The 23,550-nt window shown below is 52.1% G+C and overlaps 1 protein-coding gene across 9 annotated transcripts in view; it reads right to left on the reverse strand.

The window, feature by feature from the left end:
* Positions 1 to 23,550, reverse strand: part of IFT140 (intraflagellar transport 140) — a 102,350-nt gene that overhangs the window by 47,034 nt on the left and 31,766 nt on the right. For 8 of the 9 annotated variants that reach the window (XR_008514773.1, XM_054534480.2, XM_054534481.2 and 5 more), the window contains 6 exons: positions 16,370 to 16,497; positions 13,209 to 13,326; positions 10,521 to 10,651; positions 8,342 to 8,507; positions 6,368 to 6,499; positions 2,320 to 2,519 (listed from right to left, as the gene is read on the reverse strand). Coding sequence is in view for 8 of the 9 variants with exons in the window: in XM_054534480.2 (XP_054390455.1) it covers positions 2,320 to 2,519; positions 6,368 to 6,499; positions 8,342 to 8,507; positions 10,521 to 10,651; positions 13,209 to 13,326; positions 16,370 to 16,497 (875 nt within the window). In the remaining variant the exon portion in view is untranslated. The remainder of the gene's footprint in view (positions 1 to 2,319; positions 2,520 to 6,367; positions 6,500 to 8,341; positions 8,508 to 10,520; positions 10,652 to 13,208; positions 13,327 to 16,369; positions 16,498 to 23,550) is intronic. The other variant, XM_009250291.3, reaches the window with a different exon arrangement.

The following is a 23,550-nucleotide window of genomic DNA, read 5'->3' on the forward strand; positions in this document are numbered from 1 at the left end:
GTTCTATCCATCTATACTGCGACATGGCTGAAAAACATTTGATCCACTTTTCTGTGATTTTTTGGGGGATCACACTACGGGTCAAAACGACCTTTTCAGAGACGCCGTAGGCATACACACCCTTATCCACACTTCTGTTCAACCAAGTCTCAGAAGCCCAAGTCCTTACAGACTCTCTGATCAACAACTAGTAGAATAAAAGGGATGAAGTCTATTTGCTTAAAAACCTTCAGCCAGCCCAGGCGCGATGGCTCACACCTGTAATCCCAGCACTTTGGGAGGCCGAGGTGGGCGGATCATGAGGTCAGGAGTTCGAGACCAGCCTGGCCAACATAGTGAAACCCTGTCTCTACTAAAAATACGAAAAAAAATTAGCCAGGCGTGGTGGCGGGTGCCCGTAGTCCCAGCTACTCGGGAGACAGAGGCAGAAAAATCACTTGAACCCGGGAGGCGGAGCTTACAGTGAGCCGAGATTGTGCCACTGAACTCCAGCCTGGGTGACAGAGCAAGACTCCGTCTCAAAACAAAAAACAAAAACAAAAACAAAAAACCTTCGGCCTATCTTTAGCGAAATGCTTGGTGGGCTACAAAATGCCTGCATGATGCCGCACTGGGTCCAAACAACCCCGTGTCCTACATCTGTTAAGAGAGGAACAAGCCGTAAGTCCTTGAGTTGGGCAGAAAACATCTAACATCTGCATCTGAGGGGTCAAAACCGGCCCACGCCCCACCCCCAGAACCCAGAACCCAAGGCTGCAACCACAGTCCTGGTGCCTGGCCTGGCGCCTCCTCTGCCTGGGTGCAGCACTGCCTGGCCTCATGCCCTGCTGGCATCGGCCAGAAGGAGAAACTGCTGTGATGTGTATAGTCGGGGCCGGGCCGTCAGGCCACCCGCTGCTAATATAAATGTTTAGTTTGGCTGCTTCTGGCCTTCTAGCGAGTTGAGGGGATCAGTTTGGATTCTGAGGCCCGTATTGCTCCAGGAATTGGTCTTCGACTGCTAAAGACTGGAAAGCATTTACGGACTGACTATGACACACTCAGCACACAGCCTAGAAATACCAGATTCACGTCCACAGTACACACTAGCATGGATAGTTGACTTTTATCTTCTCCTGCTCAACTTTTTTATGACAAGAAATTTTTATTTTTTATGACAAGGAATTTTTAAACCAGAGGAGGCTGAAAATAACTGTTTTTTGTTTTGTTTTGTTTTCTTTTGGACGGAGTCTCACTCTGTCACCCAGGCTGGAGTGCAGTGGGGTGATCTTGGCTCACGGCAACCTCCACCTCCCGGGTTCAAGCAATTCTCCCACCTCAGCCTTCTGAGTAGCTGGGACTTCAGGAACGCACCAGAACTGCCTGGCTAGTTTTTGTATTTTTAGTAGAGATGGGGGTTCTCCATGTTGGTCAGGCTAGTCTCGAACTCCCGACCTCAGGTGATCCACCCACCTCAGCCTCCCAAAGTGCTGGGATTAAAGGCATGAGCCACCATGCCCGGCCACACTGAAGGTTTAAAGTGGCCACAGGGTCAATTATGGTCTGTGACTACCTTTATATTAAGTCAAAGTAACCCAGGAGGGCCGGGCGGTGCTGCTCAGCCTGTCTGGTGCATGTGCAAACCGGAAAGAGCTCATCTGCACAGCTAGTGTGGGAGGCCTGGCATGGGGAATGAAGGATTGGCCATGCTGCTTCAGAAGGACGACAGTGGGCCGGGGTCCTGTACCCTCTCGGACACCTGTGTGATAGGCATCATCACTGCATGTTGAGGGAGGGCTTGCTCCAGGCAACCTAAGGCCACCCCCTCCTTTTACCTCTTTAGTTTCATTCTTCGATTTTTCTACCCTTTGGACATTAAAATCTGTGAAATGCTCTTGTGAAGATGAAAGAATTTCTAGATTCTCTCAGGAATGGAGAAGAAGGTGCTTGCAGACAGCCCTTGATTGACAACCTCTTTTAGAGCAATTTTAATTGTGTTTCCACCTGGCTGTTTTTAGTGTTTACTTGTCCAAACTTCTGTTTAGGAGCAATTATTCCCAGAGGGATGGGTATTATAGACGTTTAGGAATGGCAGAACTTTCCACTAGGAAGCAGCTAAACAGCCCGAGAGGCTCCCAGCGCCACAGAGGCTGAGAGCTTCCCATGTGGCACCTGCAAGCTGGGCAGCATTTCATCGAGTGGGAAGACCATGAGATGCACCACGACACAGTCATGAGGAGTTAAATATTTCAACAGGCGAACCAAGAAGGAGGACACCGAGAAAGGAAAGAGCCGTGAGCACGCGCTATCTCCCGACATCCCAGTGGTCGGGATCCTCACCTTTTGATGAGCTTGATGGATTTGAAGGCTTCGTCCATGTCTCCAATGGTGACAAAGAAGCTGAAGTGGAGCATGGCGTCCCGGGTGGCCTTGTCGCAGTCCTCCAGCCCCACGAAGTCTCGCAGGGGTCTCCTGGACACCATCTGAGGGATGTGGTGGCACCCAGGCTCCACCTCGTCTTTTCTGTCTGCTTCTTCGGGCTAAATGACAAAGGACCCATGTGTTTGTTAATTCATATGTAGAGCTGAAGCCCTCACCCAGATCTCGTCCTCTAGATTTAGCTCCATTATGGGGGAGAAATCCCTCTGCAGACAGACACAGATATTTAGCAACAGGCCCCGTCCCTGCCAGATGCACTGAAAAACTTTAGGGTCACTGGCAATGGTCAGAGCTTTTGGCTCTGGCTTCAGATAATGGGTAAGCAAAGGCTGCCCGTGCATGAATTTATTTTTTAAACTCTCTTAAAATTAAGTAACAGGAGCATGATTTCAGGTAGAATTTTCCAAAACAATAACCTGGACTGGCTGTGTACCCTCTACGGGTGTTTTTCAGGAGAGCCCTCAGCCTGGGCAGTGAGGCCCCGCATGGCACAGGGAGGGACGCGGCTGTGGGCCCAGTGTGGGAGCACACTGCTATGGCTTGCTGGAGCCCCATCCTCACCTGGGCATCTTCTTAGACCCAGTTCCTGGAAATCGGTGCTCCCGAGGGACCACTGCCCCTCCACGAGCCCCTCCAACTGCTTGCCTCGCCTTTAATCATGGGTCCCTTCCTCCATGGGGCAAGGGCTCTGTACGCTCTCTCTGGGCTCTAGCCCTGCCCCTCATCTGGGTCCCGTTTCTCTGAGAGCACACGCACTCCCCTGTGTGAAACGGATCATGACGCAGCCTTCTTGGGTCAGGCTTCCCTGGTCTTGTATCTGCTATTCTGTGACTTCCTGAAGGGTGACTCCAGCCACCTGCCTCCCCAGCTCTGCTCACATCAGCTCACTGCTCCTGCAGGAGCTGACCTGTGGCCCCGGTGAATAGGCCTCATGGGCGAGACGGCACTTGGCCTGGGTCTCAAAGAAATCTGGGGGATTTGTCAGACCCAGCTGTGATGGGGAGGCCCTTCTTGGCACAGTGCAGAGCATAAGCAAAGGCCCCGAGGCCCCGCAGAGAGGCGATGGAGTGGAGGGCCTGAGGGTGGATGTGACTGGGGCCCATTTGCAGGGCGCTGAGTGCTGAAGAGTTTGGACTGCTTCTGCATTGAGTGGAAACTGTCAGAAAACGTACACGCACAAAAACAACAGGGAATTCCTGCCTGCTCTGGTTTAATAAACTGCAAGGAAGCACCCTGACCTCTGATAACAATGTCAGCTTGGTGTGGACCGAATGGGTACCCAGTTTGCTGTGTGGATGGGAATTCTCATCATTCACCATGTCCTGCTCACAGCTCTGTGAGGGAGGGACTGTCTATCCCACGTCACAGCTGACCAGTCACACGGTGCAGAGGCAGGGTCCTAAGAGCTGCTGGACCCGGATCCACCCTCATACCTCGGAGAAACTAGGCCGGGCCATTTGGAAATGTGAACAAGGGCAGAATTAACGGACAAAAGACGTTATGGCTAGTCCTCACTAGACTTGAACGGCTGAGTTACAAAAACTCCCTCTATTGCAAATGTAGGTAAACTAAGTACTTCCTGTGTCCCACACAGCGGAGGAAAGAGCTGCTGTGTCACGCGTCCCAGCCATGACCACAGCTGGCTCCTGATGCACTTTGCTAGGTGAGAGGCGTCCTGCTCAAATAAAGAGAGCTGACACTGAGTGTCTCAGGCTTCCAATAGACCTCGGTAAAGCGAACATGCAAGCTAAGCAGAAAGTATCAGTGCACAGACAATTGTACTGAAAATAAGGGAGGAAAAGGATCTCAGGAAAACAACCCGGTGAAGCAAACGACACACGACCTGGGCGTCTGTACTTACGACTGCGTCATACACGCCTGCTCTCTGGAACAACAACTATGAGGAGCGGACGCATGCGGGAAGGTGAGAAACGAGAGAGAAAAGAACAGATGCATGAGCGCGTGCAAGACACAAATGCCACCATGCAAAATTAATGGGGAAAAACTCAACAGAAATAATGTAAAACATTGTTAATGCTTTGAGTTCTGAAATAAAAGAGAAATTAAAGCACATAAGAAACGTAAAGCCAGCATGCAATTCAGAGGAACGCCAATCTGGTGACACTTGTCTATTAAAATACAGAAATTAAGGAAACACGCATTGATAGAGCAGGGAGCCCTCGATTTGGCGAATCACACGATGCTTTCCCAGTCTTCATGAAGCTAGACTGCCTCCACCACAGGGAACAGTGTGACGCATAAACCAGCACCATGCCGGCCTCTGCTGGCTGTGCAGCCTGGCTCTACATGGTGACCGGGAACACAGCCGCCAACTGCACCCAGGTTCGCGTTTGTGTGAGTGCTGTTAATTCATCACCGCACACAAGGTTCCAGCAGAGCCTGAGGACCAGAGGCCAGCACACACCTGGTCACGTCACTGTCACACGTTAGGCAGTGCCCCACCCCACCACCACCGTGTCCTTTATGCCAGGTCCTATGAAGGTGAACACCAGCTCAGGGGTGTGTGTGGAGCCGGTGCGCCTGTGGTCCACCGTGGTGGCTGCTGGTGCAGTAGCATCTGTGTTGGCTTCCGTGGCCATGCAGAGCTGCCTGTCCTTCCCCTTCTCGGAATGTCCCTCTTGAGTCTATGCTCCCTCTGTCCCAGTTTAAATGCTCCCTCAACCCACCTTGGGTTATAAAAGTAACACAGGCTTACTGAAGAAAATTAGAAAAGTACAGAGTTCATTCTTAACGTTGATAAGCCACTGTATGTGCAAATCCAAAAGCAATCCAGGTCAGAGTCTACACGGTTTAGTCCTTCCTCTGATGTGACAGTAAACAGGAAGCGGCAGGGAAGACTCTGTACATGTTTGCTGAAGGAGTGTATAATAGGAGAGAAGCGTCCATGTTTCACAGAAATAAAAGCAGCAGCAGCTGGTGGCATCCTAGGTCCCGAAAGGCAGAAGCTGGTGGCCCCCTGCCTCCCGCCTGCAGAACCCCTGTGGGGCTCACAGGCTGGCGCCAGCTGGGACGTGAGTCTGAGCCTTAGGTCAGCCAGGCTCCTCTCTGAAAAATCCCCACACATGGCTCGGGATGCTCCCAGAGGCTGAGAACAACAGGTCAGTGAAGCCAGGGGAGCAGCTCTCTCAGAGCCAGGCACTCCAGGGGTCTCAGAATGCTCATGGGGCACACATGGGCTGCTGTTCTGCAGAGAAGCTGCAGAGCCTTTGATCAGCATGCCCTTTCAGAAGCAGAGAATGACTGTTTCAGGTCCAAAAGGGACCTTGGAGATATGGGGACCAAGTCGCAGAGAAGTAAATAACTTGTTCAAAACAACCTATTGGGGTGTGTGTACTGATGACGATCCCATTCTCTCAGTAATTTAAAAACACGTCCATGGATGAGTCACACACGGATGGGCATCCAGAAGCCAGAACCCTACTGAAAGGAGCCACCAGCCTGCCCACAGTGGCCGCCTCCAGGCTAGGATTATGGAGATTTGTACTGTTTGGGTCTTTACTTCATTCTTTGAAGTTCCTAAGATCCCTACAGTGAATATAGAAACTCATGATTTTAAGAAGGCAGCTAGAATTTTAGAAAGACAGAAAAGCTAAAAAGGTGTTGAGCATTCGGGGAAAAGGCAAGGGGGAAGGGTGCAGAGTCCTGAGTCCTGACCGAGAGCTCCTTCACCTGGAGACATCACTCATCAGCATGAGTTCTCTCTATCCTGAGAGCAAAACCACTTCCAATTTTCCCCAGACAGACCGCAGTGTTTGCTGGAATTTCAGGTGACAAGTGAGACTGGATGGCTGATGTTGTCTACGGAGAGGGAAGCCCGGCAGAGCTGCGAGGGCTAACTCACATTTCAGCTCCCTGGGACGCTTGCAAGAGCCCAGCCAGGCAAGGGGAGAGATCAGAAGACACCTGTGCGGATGTCGTGGCTTCGTACCTTTCTTGTGAAGTAGTAATAAGGCACTTCCATCCCCAGGAGACTGTGGGAGGCGGCAGGCCGGGGGAAGCTCTCATGAAGCAGGAAGCCGTGCTCTTCGGAAATGAAGAAGGACAGGATCAAAACATCTGCCTGGGAGAGAAAGAAAAGTACTGTTCTGTTTTTTTTTAACTTACATCAATTTCTGGGGTATGAGTGCCATTTTGCTACACACACTGCGTCACGGTGGGGTCGGGTGCTTTGCTTTGATTACACCACCTTTTATCTGCTCCACTTGGGAAAAACCAACACGCCTACTGGAAGGACACACCTCGTCCAGCTTGCAACCACTGGACTCTCCCAAGTGACTGATTTTCTTGCAGCAAAGGCTCATCATTCCCACCCTGAACTGGTGACTGCAACTCAAAAGAGCTTTCATGGTTTAAAAGTTCTCCCTCTTTGGCTGCTTTACTCTGATTTAAAAATCAACAGTAGCAGGCCGGGCACAGTGGCTTACACCTGTAATCCCAGCACTTTGGGAGGCTGAGGTGGGCGAATCACGAGGTCAGGAGTTTGAGACCAGCCTGGCCAATGTGATGAAACCCCGTCTCTACTAAAAATACAAAAATTAGCCAGGCATGGTGGTAGGCACCTGTAGTCCCAGCTACTCGGGAGTCTGAGGCAGGAGGATCGCTTGAACCCGGGAGGCAGAGGTTGCAGTGAGCCGAGATCATGCCACTGCACTCCAGCCTGGGTGACAGAGCAAGACTCCGTCTCAAAAAAAAAAAAAAAAAAAAAAAAAAATTCAACAGTGGCACCACCAACAAAGAGCCCCAACCCTGCTTTCAAGGAACACAGAACACGCAGCACAGAAACCACATGCTCTGCGGGTCCGCTGCACAGAAGCAGAACAAGCAACACCAGGACATGCGCCCATACCTGCAGCTGCTCTGGACAGGAAACCAGAAGAGGTGAAGGGAAGGCAAAGCCCTTCCTTGCTACCTGGTATGATTTCAGACAAGGGCGCATCATCACAGAGCAGACAAAGAGCCCTAGGATCAAACTGCCAGGAGACCGCCCTGCCATGTCTTCATCTTCCCCGGGTGCCAGCCTGCCCGTTCTCCTGACTGCCTGGGTCACCCCCACAGCCTCTATCCTGAAGTGACGCCTCTGGCAATGTCTTCCTCTCCCCGCTCTGGTGGTAGAGATGCCACCTGGACATGTCCTCCCACTCAGCGCCTGAGAACCAAGGGTGGATTTCCTTCTGAACTCAGGGTATCAACACTGACTGCAGATAACTTTTTTTTTTCTTTTGAGACCGAGTCTCGCTCTGTCGCCCAGGCTGGAGTGCAGTGGCACAATCCCGGCTCACTCCGCCCGGGAGGCAGAGGTTGCAGTGAGCTGAGATTGCATCACTGCACTCCAACCTGGGCGACAGAGAGAGACTCAAAAAACAAACAAAACAAACAAACAAACAAAAGATTTCTTTCCTAGAGAGAGAATCATATGTAGCAGTTGAGACAAGAGAACCAAAAAAATGCCATTCAGGTCAGACCAGACAGTAAGTGTGGAGCTGGCCCATGGGCATAAACCTCAAAGAGGAGACACCACACACCGTGGCTTTCCTGCATAACAGACCTAGCAGTGGCAAATCCACAGAGGTGGCACTGAGGTTACAGTGATGCTGCCGTCAGTGGGAGCGGTGAGGCAGATGCTCTACTCCATGCGAACGAATTTTCAGGACCCCTTTCCCAGACCCCATGCTAGGAAGATTTTTTAAATTAATTCTTATTATTATTCTTTTTTAGAGACGAGGGTCTCAATATGTTGCCCAGGCTGGTCTCCAACTCCTGGGCTCAAGCGTTTCCTCCCGCCTTGGCCTCCCACAGTGCTGGGATCACAGGCGTGAGCCACCATGCCCAGCCCATGAAGATCTTAAGTCTGGCAAACGGCCACTGAGTGTGTCTAAACTCAAATACAACAGGCAGAGTGTACCGCAGGGCCAGCGCGCCCATCTTGGGGCTGCCCATTTGCAGACTGAGGCTGGGAGCGCGGTGTCTCCTGCACGGCTTCGCACACAAACAGCCGGGGCTCGCTCTGGTCCCAGAAGTGGTTCACGGGAACATAATTTTTCAGTCCCTCATCCGCAAAGAGGTGGCTCCTTAAAGACAAAGGAAGACCCATCTCAACCCCAGGGCGGGCACTCCTGCTACCAGTCTCCCTCCCACACACATTCCCAAGGCCTCCAGGTGCTGTCCCAGACCATGGTGTGCACGCGCTCAGCTCTGGGAGAACCTTTGGGGCCTCACTGCCATGCGCCCTACTGGAACATGTTCTCAGATTTTAACAACTGGGCTAAGGGTCCGAGCACAGCCTGATTTGAAAGAACCACAGAAAGATGACGCTTTGATTCTGGAGGGCTTATGGGGGCCCAGAAGAATCCCCAAAGCAAAAGGGACCCTTTTCCTTTTCCAGGACCAGCAGGCCAACCTCGAGGTGGGATGGCACCCCCTGCTGGGCGGGGTCGAGGCCTTGGCTCTGTGGTCATGCTGGGTTCCTGGTCCCCACCAGTCCCTGTGCCGTGCTGCCCCTTGGACCCAGGTCCCTCCCATCTCTAAAGTTCTATGTTGGATGGGTCCAGAACTCAGCAAAATGCTGTGGGGAAACACAATGATGTGCTGGCAGAGGACACACAAGGTCTCGAGAGAGAGCAGGTGCCCAAGGTGAGGAGGCCTATGAGCCTCATTCACCGCCCGCAGGGCGTCATGAACCCAGGCTGCAGAGTGGGACCCTGGCGGACACCACGACCCATGGCTGCTGAAGAAGGACAGGACCTGGTGCTGCAGAACATGAAGATCCCCTAGTAAGCCGCTGCACCCAACAATGGAGGTGCCCTCACAGCCACGTTCGGCACCAGTGCAGAGCAGAGCAGAAAGCAGGGCAGAGGGGCGAGTGCCATGCTCCAGACAAGGCGGCTCTGCGGCCCACAGAGCCCGGGGACACAAGCTGGTTCCCGTGAGGTGAGACCGGCCTGGCACGGAATGGGAACGGACAGAAGGAAGGGGGCAAGATTCGAATGCAGAAAGGAACTCAGAGGCTCCCACAGCTCCCACGGGAGGCCACGCATGGCAGGCGCAGAGTCAAGAGGGAAAAGCATGAATGAAAAGACATTTTGGTATGAGAAAAGCTGCGGACCTGGGTGATGGGCAGTGGGGACTAGAGGAAAGGTTCGAGGAGCGGCCCAGGAACAGTGGCGGCAGGGGGAGAGCTGGCACTTGGCCGAGTCAGGCATCATTGTCTGAGGTGGGAGAACGGGGCCTGCACTCAGTGAGCTGTGAAGATGGAGAGTTCCACAAGAAGTCACCGGAAGAGGGATGAAATGAGGCCACCAGGTGAAAGAAGGTTCCAGAACTGGATCTGAGGCGGAAGCTGTGTGGGAGAGAGAGGCAGGGGGAATCCAGGGGGGCTGGACAGAAGGGGTGTGTCTGATGGTGGTCAAGTAACGGAGGAGGGAAAAAAAGAGAGAGAAAACCACCCCCGAGCCCAGCCTCGTAATTGCTGTGCTCCTCTGTGAGCATATGCAGGCCCCGGGGCGCCCGTCCTGCTTTCCTGCCCTGCAGGGCGGCTCAGCTCCGGGCGGGCTCGGCTCCAGGTGGGCTCAGCTCCGGGCCCACTTTGTTTTTGTGCCTCACTTTGTGCAGAATCAACCATGAACTGTGAGTGAACTATCGTCAACACTCAAAGTTCTCCAAACGCGCATTCAGTCACAGAAGGAACTCCAGATATAGTGAAGACAGACGACTATTCTCCCTAGAAGTACATTCTTTAAACAGGCAAATGCCTCCCAACATCAGAGACGCGGATGGGTCTGAGGTCACATTTCTCTCCCTGCAGTGACTCATGGGCCACTTCTACAGATTCCCGGCCAGAACCCTTTCAGAAGTTCCAGTTTCCACTCAGCTAACTCCAGAACCTTCCACCTGGAGGACAGAGACTAAGAACTCATATCTACCCACTGCCAGAGTATGCTTCTGTTTTCCTCTTTCTTCTTCCTACTGGTGCCTGCTGGGGCCTTTTGAAGTCTGGCACGTTAACTTAGCAACAACCCGCCCAGAAGCTGAGAGTAACTGAACATCATTTTTTCCAACAAAATTCTCCTGAACCACAATCTTACTTATTAGTCTCTTGCTCATTAAAGGACAGCGTCTCTCTCCGATCAATTTGTCCAGTCTTGAAGTCAAAGATGGTCACTGTGTCCATTTCAACATCGTAGAAGCAGATTTTGGAATCAGGGCTGTTGTCAGCCTAGGAGAAGAGAAAACCAGAAAGCTCACGGCGCCTGCCCAGACCAGCGGGTTTGTGGGCTGTGCTAGTGGGCTGACACAGCACATGTCAAGAGAAACACACCCAGTGTCACCAAGTCCACAGGCCACTCAGCTTCCAAGGACTAGCATGCTTTCAGTATTCACAATTTGTTGGTTTTGGTGTTTTTTCAGACAGGGTCTTCCTCTGTTGCCCAGGATGGAGTGCAGTGGTGCGATCTTAGCTCACTGCAGCCTCCACCTCCCGGGCTCAGGTGATCCTCCCACCTCAGCCTTCTGAGTAGCTTAGGTTACAGGCACATGCCACCATGCTCCACTAATTTTTTTTTTTTTTTTTTTTTTTAGTAGAGACAAGGTTTCACCATGTTGCCCAGGCTGGTCTTGTACTCCTGGACTGACGCAGTCCACCCACTTCAGCCTCCCAAAGTGTTGGGATTACAGGCATAGCCACCATGCCCAGCCCAGCATTCGCAATTTGAACATTAACTTCCTTTTGTCCCATTGAAACAGGTTTTGAATCACTACTTCATATTTTCAGAGAACTGAAAATGAATTCTAAGAAATTGTGTCCAGTTGCTCTCAATAGTAACCTGAAGTAGTTAACCAAGGGAACCAAAAGGAATCCGGATTCTGATAAACTGAATCTCCCACAGGTGAGTAAAAATGAATTTCCTTTTTTTTTGAGACAGGGTCTCACTCTGTCACCCAGGCTGGAGTACAGTGGTGAGACCATGGTTCACTGCAGCCTCGAATTCCTGGGCTCGAGAGATCCTCCCGCCTCAGCCTCCCAAGTAGCTGGGACTACAGGCATGTGCCACTGTGCCCAGCTAATTTTTAAATATTTTTTGTAGAGACGAGGTCTTGCTATGTTGCCCCGGCTGGTCTCGAACTCCTAGGGATCAAGTGATCCTCCCACCTCAGCCTCCCCAGCAGCTGGGATTACAGGTGCGGGATAACCGTTCTCAGCTGAAACTCCTTTATTACAGCTGAACTTTTCCACTGTTCCCTTCTGCCATGGTCAAGTAGGCCCCTTGCGCCAGCCCCTGCCTCCTCCCAGCCCCGTGCTCTCCCCTACGGCACCTCCGGGACCCTGTGCTTTCTCTCTCTTTTGGGTCTTCCCGTCAGTGTTAACCCCCTCAGAATGCACCCTCGACCTTTTTGAGGCTCCTGGCTGCCTCCTTCTCCCAGTGGCCCCACCTCCCCGGCGGCACCTGCTCACCTGGCTTCCCAGGCCCCATCTGGGTTCTCAGGGCCACAGTGGCCGTTGTTTTTCCTCCTTGGGGACATCCTCTCGCCTGTCCCTTGAGCTCCGCCTGCAGCCCTGGCCCTCCCTTCTGACCAGGTGTGGGACTGCCCACTGGCTGCCTCCCAGGCACCTGCCCTTCTGCTCATCCACCTTCGCTGCAAACGTCTCCTCACCCGGTTTCCTTTCCCACCTGGCTGCAAGGGTCAGAAACGCCTTCTGCAGCCCTGTCCTGCCCTACCCCTCGGCCAGTCCATCGTCAAGCCCCACTGTGGCTGCTCGAGCCCTCCAGTGGCTGCCACGGGGACCAAGTAGGCATCTGCACCCACCGACCCCTTGATCCATCTTCTAGAAAGAACCCTCTAGAAAGATGATATTGACGTTATCCTCATCCTTCTGCCCTGAGGTGAAAGTCAGCTCCCACCTGAGTCAGCCTCGGCCCTGCCCTTCACCACCAGTGCAGACCCTCGATGAGGACAGGCTTTGCCAATGCCGGCCTCTGCCCTCTGCCCTCTGCTGTCCCCACCAGTCCTCACCCGCTCACTCTCGCCCCAACCTTGGCTGGGCCGTCACCCCCTCAGCAGGCCTGGCCCGAGCTCCACAGCAGCGCAACGCTGTGCAGTTCCAAACCCTCCAAGCACATATGCCTCCTTCCCTGCTCATCCACAGGCAGCGGGCGGGCTCCTTGTGCTCACCTGAGTGCCTCTGTGTCCAAGGTGCCTAGCAAAGCGTCTGGCCCACGGCAGGAGACCAGTCACGGCCCTTGAACGAGCGAATGAACAAGGGAACCGGCACCAGTGGAAGGGAAGGAACAGGGAAGGAACCAACCGGCCCCGCCGCCCCCCAGACCCTTCCACGTGGCTGCCGCTGGCCCTCTGCACACCAACATCACCCTGCCTCCCCGAGCGGGACGCCTGAGGGCTCTCCCACAGTCCTGTGCCTCCTCTCACGCCAAAGAAAACCGAGTGGGATGAAGAAGGCAGGGATGAAGAGGAAGCGAGCAAGTCTCCGACAAGGAAATGACTGTTTCGATGAAGGAGGACTTGGAGAAAGGCAGGGGACAGAAGATGGCAGGTCGGGGAGGAACAGAGGCTGGGTGAGGACCATGCTGGGGAGGCTCCTGGAGAAGGTGGGAGGGAGATACCCGGGGAGAGGAGGGGAAGGAGGGTGGGGCTGAACAGAACACAGGACAGGGAGACCCGCGCAGGAGGAGAGATGCACGAGCAGGCAGGAGGCCCGGCCTGGGAGGACAGAGGTGAGGAGGCGGAGTGGGCCAGTGGACGAGGGGTGGCCTCACCTTGCTGGGGAGGATGCTGATGGTGCTCCCGCTGCTGCTGCACCGCAGAGAAGCGATGCCCCCCACCCCAGGGACCAGCTCCGCCAGGCTCCTGCAGCTGCAGTGTGCTTTGGCCTCTCTGCAGGGAGGAAGAGGGACCTCAGTGCCCGCCAGAGGCCCAGTTCCCGATTCTCCGCCCACCCTGAAACCTCTGTTTACCAGCTGAGTGCTGCACAGCTCTTTGGCTGCTTCTCACCCTGGGTGGCACGTGTGCACCATGAGGTGGGGCAAACGCAAAACGCAGGGTGAGTTCTTCCACCTCAGGTACTCTTACGAACAAAGACGAATATGAGCGCTTCGTCCCCTTCCTCTTGATCAAGTAGCTTATTAAAAATGCTGTTCTAGGCCAGGCGTGGTGGCTCACGCCTGTAATCCCAGCACTTTGGGAGGCTGAGGCAGGCAGATTACTTGAGGGTTGAACCCAGGAGGCAGAGGTTGCAGTGAACCGAGATCATGCCACTGCACTCCAGCCTGGGCGACAGAGTGAGACTCCATCTCAAAAACAAAAAATGAAAAAAACAAAACAATGCTGCTGTACGCCGTTCTATACCTGGAGTTTGTGCCTTATGCTCTGTTTCAGTGATTTTTCATAGCACATGGGGACTGCTTCATCGCCTGCTGTGACAGCTGCACAGTTTCCCATCATAGGGACATACTGAGCTATTTAACTCGTCCCTTGCCAGTGACATTTAGCTGTTTCTAGTTTGTTGCTGACATAATCAATACAAAATATGTAGTGGCAGCTTGTTTTTTTTTGAGACAGAGTCTTGCTCTGTCGTCCAGGCTGGAGTGCAGTGGCGCCATCTCGGCTCACGGCAAGCTGCGCCTCCTGGGTTCACGCCATTCTCCTGCCTCAGCCTCCCGAGTAGCTGGGACTACAGGCGCCAGCCACCATGCCCGGCTAATTTATTTTTGTATTTTTAGTGGAGACAGGGTTTCACCGTGTTAGCCAGGATGGTCTCAATCTCCTTGACCTCGTGATCCGCCCGCCTCGGCCTCCCAAAGTGCTGGGATTACAGGCGTGAGCCACCGTGCTCGGCTGTGGAATTCTTTTCTATGGGACATCTGTCTCTTCTCCCCTATTTATTGACTTACTCATATCATTCAGACTCACACATAGTCATTTTTTTACTTTGGGATATAATTCAAGCTTCTTTCCTTCCTTCCTCCCTCCCTCTTCCCTTCCCTCCCCTCCCCTCCCTTCCCTTCTCTCCTTCCTTCTTTCCTTCCTCCCTCCCTCCCTTCCCTTTCTCTTTCTTTCTCTCTTTTTGTCTTTTTCCCTCCACTCCCCTCCACTCCCCTCCTCTCACTCCCCTCCCCTTCCTTTTCTCTTTCTCTCTCTCTCTCTCTGAGACAGGGTCTCTCACTCTGTCGCCCAGGCTGTAGTGCAGTGGTGTGATCTTGGCTCACTGCAGCCTTGACCTCCTGGGCTCAAGTGATCCTCCTGCCTCAGCAGATGCAGGAGTAACTGGTACTACAGATGCAAGCCACCATGCCTGGCTATTTTTTTTTTTTTTTCAGAAATTGGGTTTCACCATGCTGCCCAGGCTGGCCTTGAATCCACCTCTCTCGGCCTCCCAGTGTGCTGGGACTTGCAGGATGAAATGGGCCACCAGAAAAAAATAATAATAAATAAATAAAATGCTAGGACTACAGGCATGAGCCACTGCATCTGGCCTGCTTTATTTATTTTGTTGCTCCAATTATTCCAGCTTTGGCTATTAGGACCTCTTTTGGTAGGTTCTGTGTCTCTGTGACCCTACCCTGCCATCTTTATGAGGTTTTTTGGTTTGCTTTGTTTTTAGCATTTCCTCACTTTTGGGCAGCACAGATGCTGCCAGCTCATTTGTACATTTCCTGCCCTGGTCCTGGAGTCAGCATCTCTCCAAGGATCCATAGCTCCTTTATTGGAGGATGGTGGTAGAAACCAAGGTCTGGGCACCAGGTGTGCCTGCTGGGACAGGGTTGTTGCTTCTAGGCCCTCTCAGCTGACAGAGTGAGGAAATATGTGTGTACCAATGGGTATGTCGATACAGACCTACGATTCTGTGTATGGAGTCATCCCTACCTACATAAAGCCAGGCATTTGTTCATGCTGACACCTCTACCTCTGATCTACTCTCCCAGGGCTTATTTTAGTCCTTCCCCTTGCTAATCTGTAACTCCCACTCCCACCGTGTGATGCCAGGCTCCTGCCATCTACCCTCCATTTGCTTAGCTGTCCAATTCCAGTGCACACGTATCATAGGATCAGCGTTGCTCATCCCAACCCCTGTGGGGAGCAGGATTCTCAACTAGAGAGCCGAGCTCCTGTGCAGTTCCTTCGGCCTAAGTGCTCGCCAGGGCCTCCCCTCACTCCCAGAGCCACTTAGGTCAGCACTTTTCCCCCGCACCCTTTAGTGAAGCTGTTTCATACATTTGTTAACACAGTGAGACTGTTTTGTTACCTTCTGTGTTCCATCCTGGGGTCCTCTAACATTCTAAGTGATTTTTTTTGAGACAGGGTCTCACTCTGTGGCCCAGGCTGGAGTGCAGTGGCACAACCACAGCTCACCGCAACCTCGATCTCCGAGGCTCAAGCAATCCTCCCACCTCAGCCTCTCAAGTAGGTGGGACTACAGGTACGTGCCACCATGCCCAGCTGATTTTTAAAAGTTTTTGTAGAGACTGGGTTTTGCTATGTTGCCCAGGTTGGTCTCAAACTCCTGGGCTCAAGCAGTCTTCTCGCTTGGCCTCCCAAAGTGCTGGAAATACAGGTGTGAGCTACCCTGCCCAGCCTGAATGATTTTTTAAACATTTGTATACATTAAGGTTCACACTTTGCACCATAAAGCACTATGATTTCCAACAAATGCACAATGTCATGCACTCATCATATAGAAGCTTCCCCACCCCCCGCTCCCCGTGCTTCAACTATTCGAGCCTCCTCTCCCCCACGCGGCTCCACCACCAGGCAAAGGCCAGGAACTGAGCCCCAACATGAGGCATTCCAGAGCACGAGTGGCATGTTGGTGTTCAAATGGGCAGCTAAGGAGTCTTCTGGCTTCTAACTCACTTTCTGCCCATCACACTGTCTCCTGACTAAAGAAATGTTCACACTTCTATTTGGAAAAAAAATTTACCTTCGGGAAAGATCAAAGCTTTTAAAGTGAGCCAAGTCTGTCCCTACAACCAGGAAATTCCCACAGACATCCAAGAAGCAGGGGTTCCCCTCAGTCTCCGAGAAAAGGAGGAGTTGTTTGACAGTCCCCTGAGGAAAAGAAAGAACAAGAAATGGATATATTTCATGTTAGTTACTGAACATTGTTCACAGATAACCTTGTATACACAAGAAATGGATATATTTCATGTTAGTTACTGAACATTGTTCACAGATAACCTTGTACACTCCACTCATTCACTCGCTCAGTGTTTACTGACGGCTCAGAGTGTGCCCAGCACTCCACTAGACTCTAGTGCTGCGGGGGAAGGACGGGGCCCTGTCCTCAGGAGAGCTCTGGTGCCTCCAGTCTAGAGGGGAAAACAGACAGCAGTGCTGTCGACAAACAAATACACATGTAATCTCAGCTGAGAAGGTGCCATGTAGGTAAAGAATGGGATCTCAGGAAAGTGCCAGGCATGGAGAGAGGGCGAATTCCATCCACCGAGGAGCTCTGGGGGGCCCTGTCTGTGGAGGCCCTGTCATGTGAAAGCCCCGGGAATACTTGTTACGTTGTGTCACGTGAGTGGTTACCCTGGGTGAGGCGGTGGGGGAGAGGAAGGATGCTAGTTACGTGCTGGGAATGTCCCACCCGCGAAAAGCCCCTGCGCTGTACGCTTAGGCACGATGCGCCCACTCTTTCTAAGTGTGTGGGTATTTCAGTAAAATGTTTAAGAAGTCAACCAAGTGGGCAGAGGCCACGGGGTGTTCCTGCAGGCTGAGGGGAAGAGTGAGATTTTGTTCTAAGTGAAAATGGAAGACTGTAGGGTTTTGAGCTGGGAAGTGATTTCGCATCATTTATATTTTCAAAGTATCACCTTGGCCTTTCCAGCACGTTAGAAAGCATGTCCCACAGTCGGCACGTTAGAAAGCATGCCCCATGGGCCGGTCGCGGTGGCTCATGCCTGTAATCCCAGCACTTTGGGAGGCCGAGGCGGGTGTATCATGAGGTCAGGAGATCGAGACCATCCTGGCTAACACGGTGAAACCCTGTCTCTACTAAAAATACAAAAAATTAGCCGGGTGTGGTGGTGGGCGCCTGTAGTCCCAGCTACTCGGGAGGCTGAGGCAGGAGAATGGCGTGAACCCGGGAGGTGGAGCCTGCAGTGAGCCTGAGATCACGCCACTGCACTCCAGCCTGGGCGACAGAGCCAGACTCCATCTCAAAAAGGCAACAACAAAAAAGAAAGCATATACCCCACAGTCGCCCCACAGTCGCGCTGGAGCAGACCTCATGCTTTGTGGTGTGTCTTTTAGGGACTAACCTTAGTCCTCTGAGTTTCAAAGCGAAGCTCTTGGCTCAATTCAACCAATGCCCAGTGAATGCCTACACCCTGCCCAGCAGTGGGTTGGGGGAGGAGCATCACAAGTGAGTGGCACATCCCCAGGGCACTCCACGTGGGGGCAGCGAGTCAGATGCGAATGGCTGAATGCATCCTGGGGCCAAGACAGGCAGCAGGGAAGGCACAGATCTAGTGCATGGGAGGTGCACAGAATCTGAGTGGTAAGGCAGGCTGGAAGGTGGGCAGAGCTCCAGGAGAACTTAGTGGGTACGGAAATCTAAACACAGACTCCAAAAGCCAGCAAAGGGGCAGGAGCCTGAACGGTGTGTTTAGGAAACTGAGGGTGAGGGATGGATGGCTGGAGTCAGGGAGGGAGTATTCCAAGCTGAGGAAGCTCACTTCATTTTGATGTGTGCAGTGGGAGCCTAATAAATGCTTATGAAATAAGCAAGTGGCTGCTTGAACACAGGATAAAAAGAGCAGGGGGAGCGGACTAGCTGATGGGGCCAGGGCTGACACTATTAATGATGACAGAGGGCACTGGAGGCTCCTGGGTGAGTTCACTCCCTGCCTTGTCCCTTACCTGCTGGGCCCCAGGTTCAGATCTGAGCTCACCTCTTTTACATTCTTCAACATCTCTATGTCAATACATTCCCAACTCCCAAAGTACTGTCTTCAGGGCACTGACCCAGCTCCTGACCTCCAGAGCTTGTATTTCCAACTGTCTCTTGGACACCCCTAAGGGCTCTCCAAGGCACCTCGAACTCGCATCCTGCCCCGCCCCCATGCCAGCTCTGCCTCTGGAGTTCCTGTCTTAAAGGTGCCACGACAAACCCAACCTCTCAGGCTAGAAAACTCAGAACATCCTCAGTTCTATACTCTCTGTCGCCACCCATCATGCAACTGGTCACCCCCCTCATAAGAGCCACAGTGCCCCTCCACTCCAGCTCTGCTGGTGGCTGCTGCCTGGGGCCAGGCTGAGCTGCTCTCCTGCGGTGTCTCCCACAACTTCACTCTTTCCACCCTTAAGCTCGGCTCCCCACTACGCTGGCACAGAAGTTACTTTCTAGGGAGAAAATGACACAAAGCCAAGAAAATAAGTCAAAATTGGGGAAAGGAAAGAACTGTTATCAGAGGAAGGTGAGTCCTTTTCAGGGATCAGGCCCCCAGAGACCTTAAATGAGGCAGCAGCCATGCCCTGCTCTCCCCTGAGCTGTGTTCTTCTCTGGAAACTGCCTGCTGCCGCCACAGGTAGCTGAGAACTAACCTAATAAGCTGCCGCAGAGCATACCTGCACCAATGCTCAGCCCACTGCTAACCAATAGTATTTCCATCAACCAAAGAGGATTCCTGACCAACAACCTGACATCAGCCTGTGCCCGGTCCCTCTTTTTGGCCTTAAAAGCCTGCCTGTAACAAAGGTCAAATGGAGCCCAGACCCAGTGTTCCTCGGGGCTGAGTTTTCTGGGCAGCTGCCCTTATCCTGGCTCAGGTAGACTACTCACTTAATTACTTACATATTTTTGAGACAGGGTCTCACTCTGTTGCCCAGGCTGGAGTGTAGTTGTACAACCACAGCTCACTACAACCTCAACCTCCCCAGGCTCAGGTAATCGTCCCACCTAAGCCTCCCAAGTAGCTGGGACCATAGGTTTGCCACCATGCCTGGCTAATGTTTTTGTATTTTTTTGCAGAGATGAGGTCTCACTATGTTGCCCAGGCTGGTCTGGAACTCCTGGGCTCAAGCAATCCTCCCGCCTGGGCCTCCCAAAGTGCTGGGATTACTGTTATGAGCCACCATGCCCAGCCAAGTAGACTGTTTAAATCACATTTTGTGCTTCAGCCTCTTTCTTTTTGGTCAACAAAATGTACCCTGTCACTCCTAGCTTCAACCCCAACTGCCCTCAGGGTGAGGGTCCAGGTGACCAGCCCTCCTGCCTCCCTTCCCACCTCCCACCACCACTAGTCCCACACACCACCCCCTTCCATGGCGCTTGACCTTTGCATGGGAGGCCCCTCAGGTCCTCCGTGGGGCAGACATAACTCCCTGAAACATACACAGGGCTGGGGCCCTGAAGTTCTGGCCTAGGAAGCTGTCCTTTTAAGGACTAGAAGCTCCTAAGTGTCTGCAGTCACTGCGTCCCTGACACAAACACTAACAGCAGCCATGCATCTGCATCCTGAGGAGGGATAGTGAACTGGAAGGACATGCTGGGTGTCCAACAAGGGTCGTGAGAGAACACTAACCCACCCTTACTCACGCCAGAACCACCTTACTAGTTACAACTAACATGTATTCCTTTTGTAACTTAATAAATTACTGGCCAGGCATGGTGGCTCACACCTGTAATCCCAACACTTTGGGAGGCTGAGGCAGGAGGGTCACTTGAGCTTGGTTCAAGACCAGCCTGGGCAACATAGTGAGACCCCATGTCTACAAAAATATTATAATAATAATAATAATAATAATAATAATAATAATAATAATAACAAAATTAGCCAGGCATGGTGATTGGCACCTGTGGCCCCAGCTACTTGGGAGGCTAAGGCAGGAGGATGAATTGAGCCCAGGAGTTTGAGGATACAGTGAGCTATGATGGTACCACTGCACTCTAGCCTGGGCGACAGGATGAGATCTTATCTGTAAAAAAATAAATAAAAATGAAAATAAAAAATTAGCCAGGCATGGTGGTGCACACCTGTGGTCCCACGCTCAGGAGGCTGAGGTGGGAGGATCACTTGAACCCAGGAGGTCAAGACTGCAGTGAGCTATGATTGCCACTGCAATGCAGCCTGGGCAACAAAGTGAGACCCTGTTTCTGAAAATAAAATAAAATAAAAAATTAACAGAGGAATAAAAGGACCCAACTCCATGGCAACTGTTGTTAGGTGTCTTCCCAAACTCTACAAACAGGACTTCTCAGTGGGTCCACTGTTATTTCCCATCATGCCACTAGTGTTCTCCCAGCAGGCCATTCACCCTTTCTCATCATGCTACTGACCGTCTCCTAGCAGGCCATTCACTCTTTCCCATCATGCCACTGGCCCTCTCCCAGAAGGCCATTCACCATTTCCATCATGCCGCTGGCCCTTTCCCTGAAGGCCACTGGTGCCCGCACAGCCCCACCTCTGGAGGTCTTTTCTTGGCAAACACAGGTCTTGAACAACACAGGTCTGATTTTCAAGGGCCCACTTACATGAACTTTTTTTTCAATAAAGATATTTAAAGGCCAAGGTGCAGTGGCTCACGCCTGTAATCCCAGCACTTTGGGAGGCCAAGGCGGGTGGATCACCTGAGGTCAGGAGTTTGAGACCAGTCTGACCAATATGGTGAAACCCCATCTCTACTAAAAATACAAAAACTAGCCAGGTGTGGTGGCGCATGCCTGTAATCTCGGCTACTTGGGAGGCTGAGAAAGGAGAACTGCTTGAACCTGGGAGGTGGAGGTTGCAGTGAGCCGAGATCATGCCACTGCAGTCCAACTTGGGCAACAGAGCGAGACTTCGTCTCAAAAAAAAAAAAATTTAACTTTTTTTTGGAGATTTGTAACTATTTGAGAAAACTCAGACAAACCATGTAGCCTAGAAAGAACAAAAAAAATTAATAGGTATGTCACGAATGCATAAAATATAGGTAGATACTAGTCTTTTATCAGCCACATCCATAAAGTATACACAAATCTGCACACGCTTCCAGAGATGGCACTATGTGCAGCTGAGCGAAGTGTAAACCAACAGAAAGATGCAGTCTGCAATCATAACCGCAGACAGGGAGCTGTGGCCCACATTGTGCTACTGTCGGCATTTCACAGCCGCCTCCTGTTGCCACTGCGCTCAGTTTCACTCAAATGTTTCAAGGATCCCCTTAAAATGTTGTGCAGTGCTAATCACCTCCGAGTGGGCAGCTCCTGTCTCCAGCAAAATGCACATCACAGCAAAAAGTGACCTCTCATGGTTCTAGAGGATTTTTCATGCGTTTCATGCAATACTGTAAACGCTGAATAACCCCAGGGGGACCCATGTGACATGCCACTAGTGATGCTGGAAGTGCTCCCAAGAAGCAAGTGAAAGCCGTGACATTACAAGAAAACGTGGAATTGCTTGATATGGACAGTAGATTCAGGTCTGCAGATGTGGATGCCACCTGTGGACGCCACCATTTCAGAAAGATGATTCATCCTGTAGACTTAGGGTATTCACTTAAACTGTGAATGTATTTCTCTTCCTCATGATTTCTTAGTAGCATTTTCTTTCCTCTGGCTTATTTTACTGTAAGAATACACTATGTAATACATAGAACATATGAAATATGTGTTAATCAACTGTTCATGTTATTGGTGAGGCTTCCAGTCAATGGTAGGCTGCGAGTACTGAAATTCTGGGAGAGTCAACAGTTATATGTGGATTTTCAACCACTCAGGTGGTCGGCGCCCCCACCCCTATATTGTTCAAGAGTCGTCTAAGCAGCTGCCCCTCATCTGTCCTTAACAACACAGCCTGGCTGGGCGTGGTGGCTCAGGCCTGTAATCCCAGCACTTTGGGAGGCTGAGGCAGGTGGATCACTTGAGGTCAGGAGTTCGAGACTAGGCTGGCCAACATGGTGAAATCCTATCTCTACCAAAAATACAAAAAATTAGCCGGGTGTGGTGGCTCAGGCCTGTAATCCCAGCACTTTGGGAGGCTGAGGCAGGTGGATCACCTGAGGTCAGGAGTTCGAGACTAGGCTGGCCAACATGGTGAAATCCCATCTCTACCAAAAATACAAAAAATTAGCCGGGCGTGGTGGTGGGCGCCTGTAATCCCAGCTACTAGGGAGGTTGAGGCAGGAGAAACGCTCGAGCCCCAGACGCGGAGGTTGCAGTGAGCTGAGATTGTGCCATTGCACTCCAGCCTGGGCAAAAAAAGCAGAACCTCATCTGGAAAAAAAAAAAAGCCTTGCTCTACCTTGCTTTATGTCCACAACAGATGCCCACACGCAACGGGAGGAGTCAGAGAGGCACAGGTAAAAAGATGGAGGGATGGGCAGGCATGGCAGCGACAAAGGTGTGCTTGCTCTGGGCTTGGGATGCCCAGAAGGCTCTCAACTACTCCCTTCCAGCTTTACTGCCTCCCCTCGGACCCAACAGGCTGCAGGAAAACATGTGGTCTCAGCAGCTCCCTCTGCCCGTACTTCTTTCCCAGCTGGCACTGCAGCCATGTGGCTCCTCCCCATGTCTTCCCTCCACCTGATTCAGACAGAAGTCCTCCACAGAGGGGCCCACCCGCTTCCGTCTTCTTCTTGGCACTTATCGCTGACTTGTCTCCCGTCTGGATGCCAACGAGAATCGACAATCCATGATGGGAGCACACGAGCACCACGTAAGGTACAAGGACAGGAATGTGGCCGCCCCAGGCAATCAGATGCTGGGTCCCAAGAAGGAACTTGGAGATGGATAAAAATCACAACGATAGCTAAAATCAGGCTCGTGACAAAAGCTCTCAACCTGGTCACAGAACCTAGCTGCACACAGTGGGCTGAACGGTGCCCCTCCCAAAGATATGTCCACTCAGACCTGCAGTCCCAGATGCTTGCGGGGCCAAGGCAGGACAATCACTTGAGCCAGGAGTTCAAGTCCAGCCTGGGCGACATAGTGAGATCCTGTCCCTTAAAAAAAAAAAAAAAAAGATATGGCCGGGCGCGGTGGCTCATGCCTGCAATCCCAGCACTTTGGGAGGCAAAGGCGGGTGGATCAAGAAGTCAGGAGTTCAAGACCAGCCTGCCCAATGTGGTGAAACCCCGTCTCTACTAAAAAGAAATACAAAAATTAGCTGGGCGTGGCGG

The sequence above is a fragment of the Pongo abelii genome, chromosome 18 (assembly GCF_028885655.2).
Source record: "Pongo abelii isolate AG06213 chromosome 18, NHGRI_mPonAbe1-v2.0_pri, whole genome shotgun sequence".
In the NCBI taxonomy this organism is placed as follows: Eukaryota; Metazoa; Chordata; class Mammalia; order Primates; family Hominidae; genus Pongo; species Pongo abelii.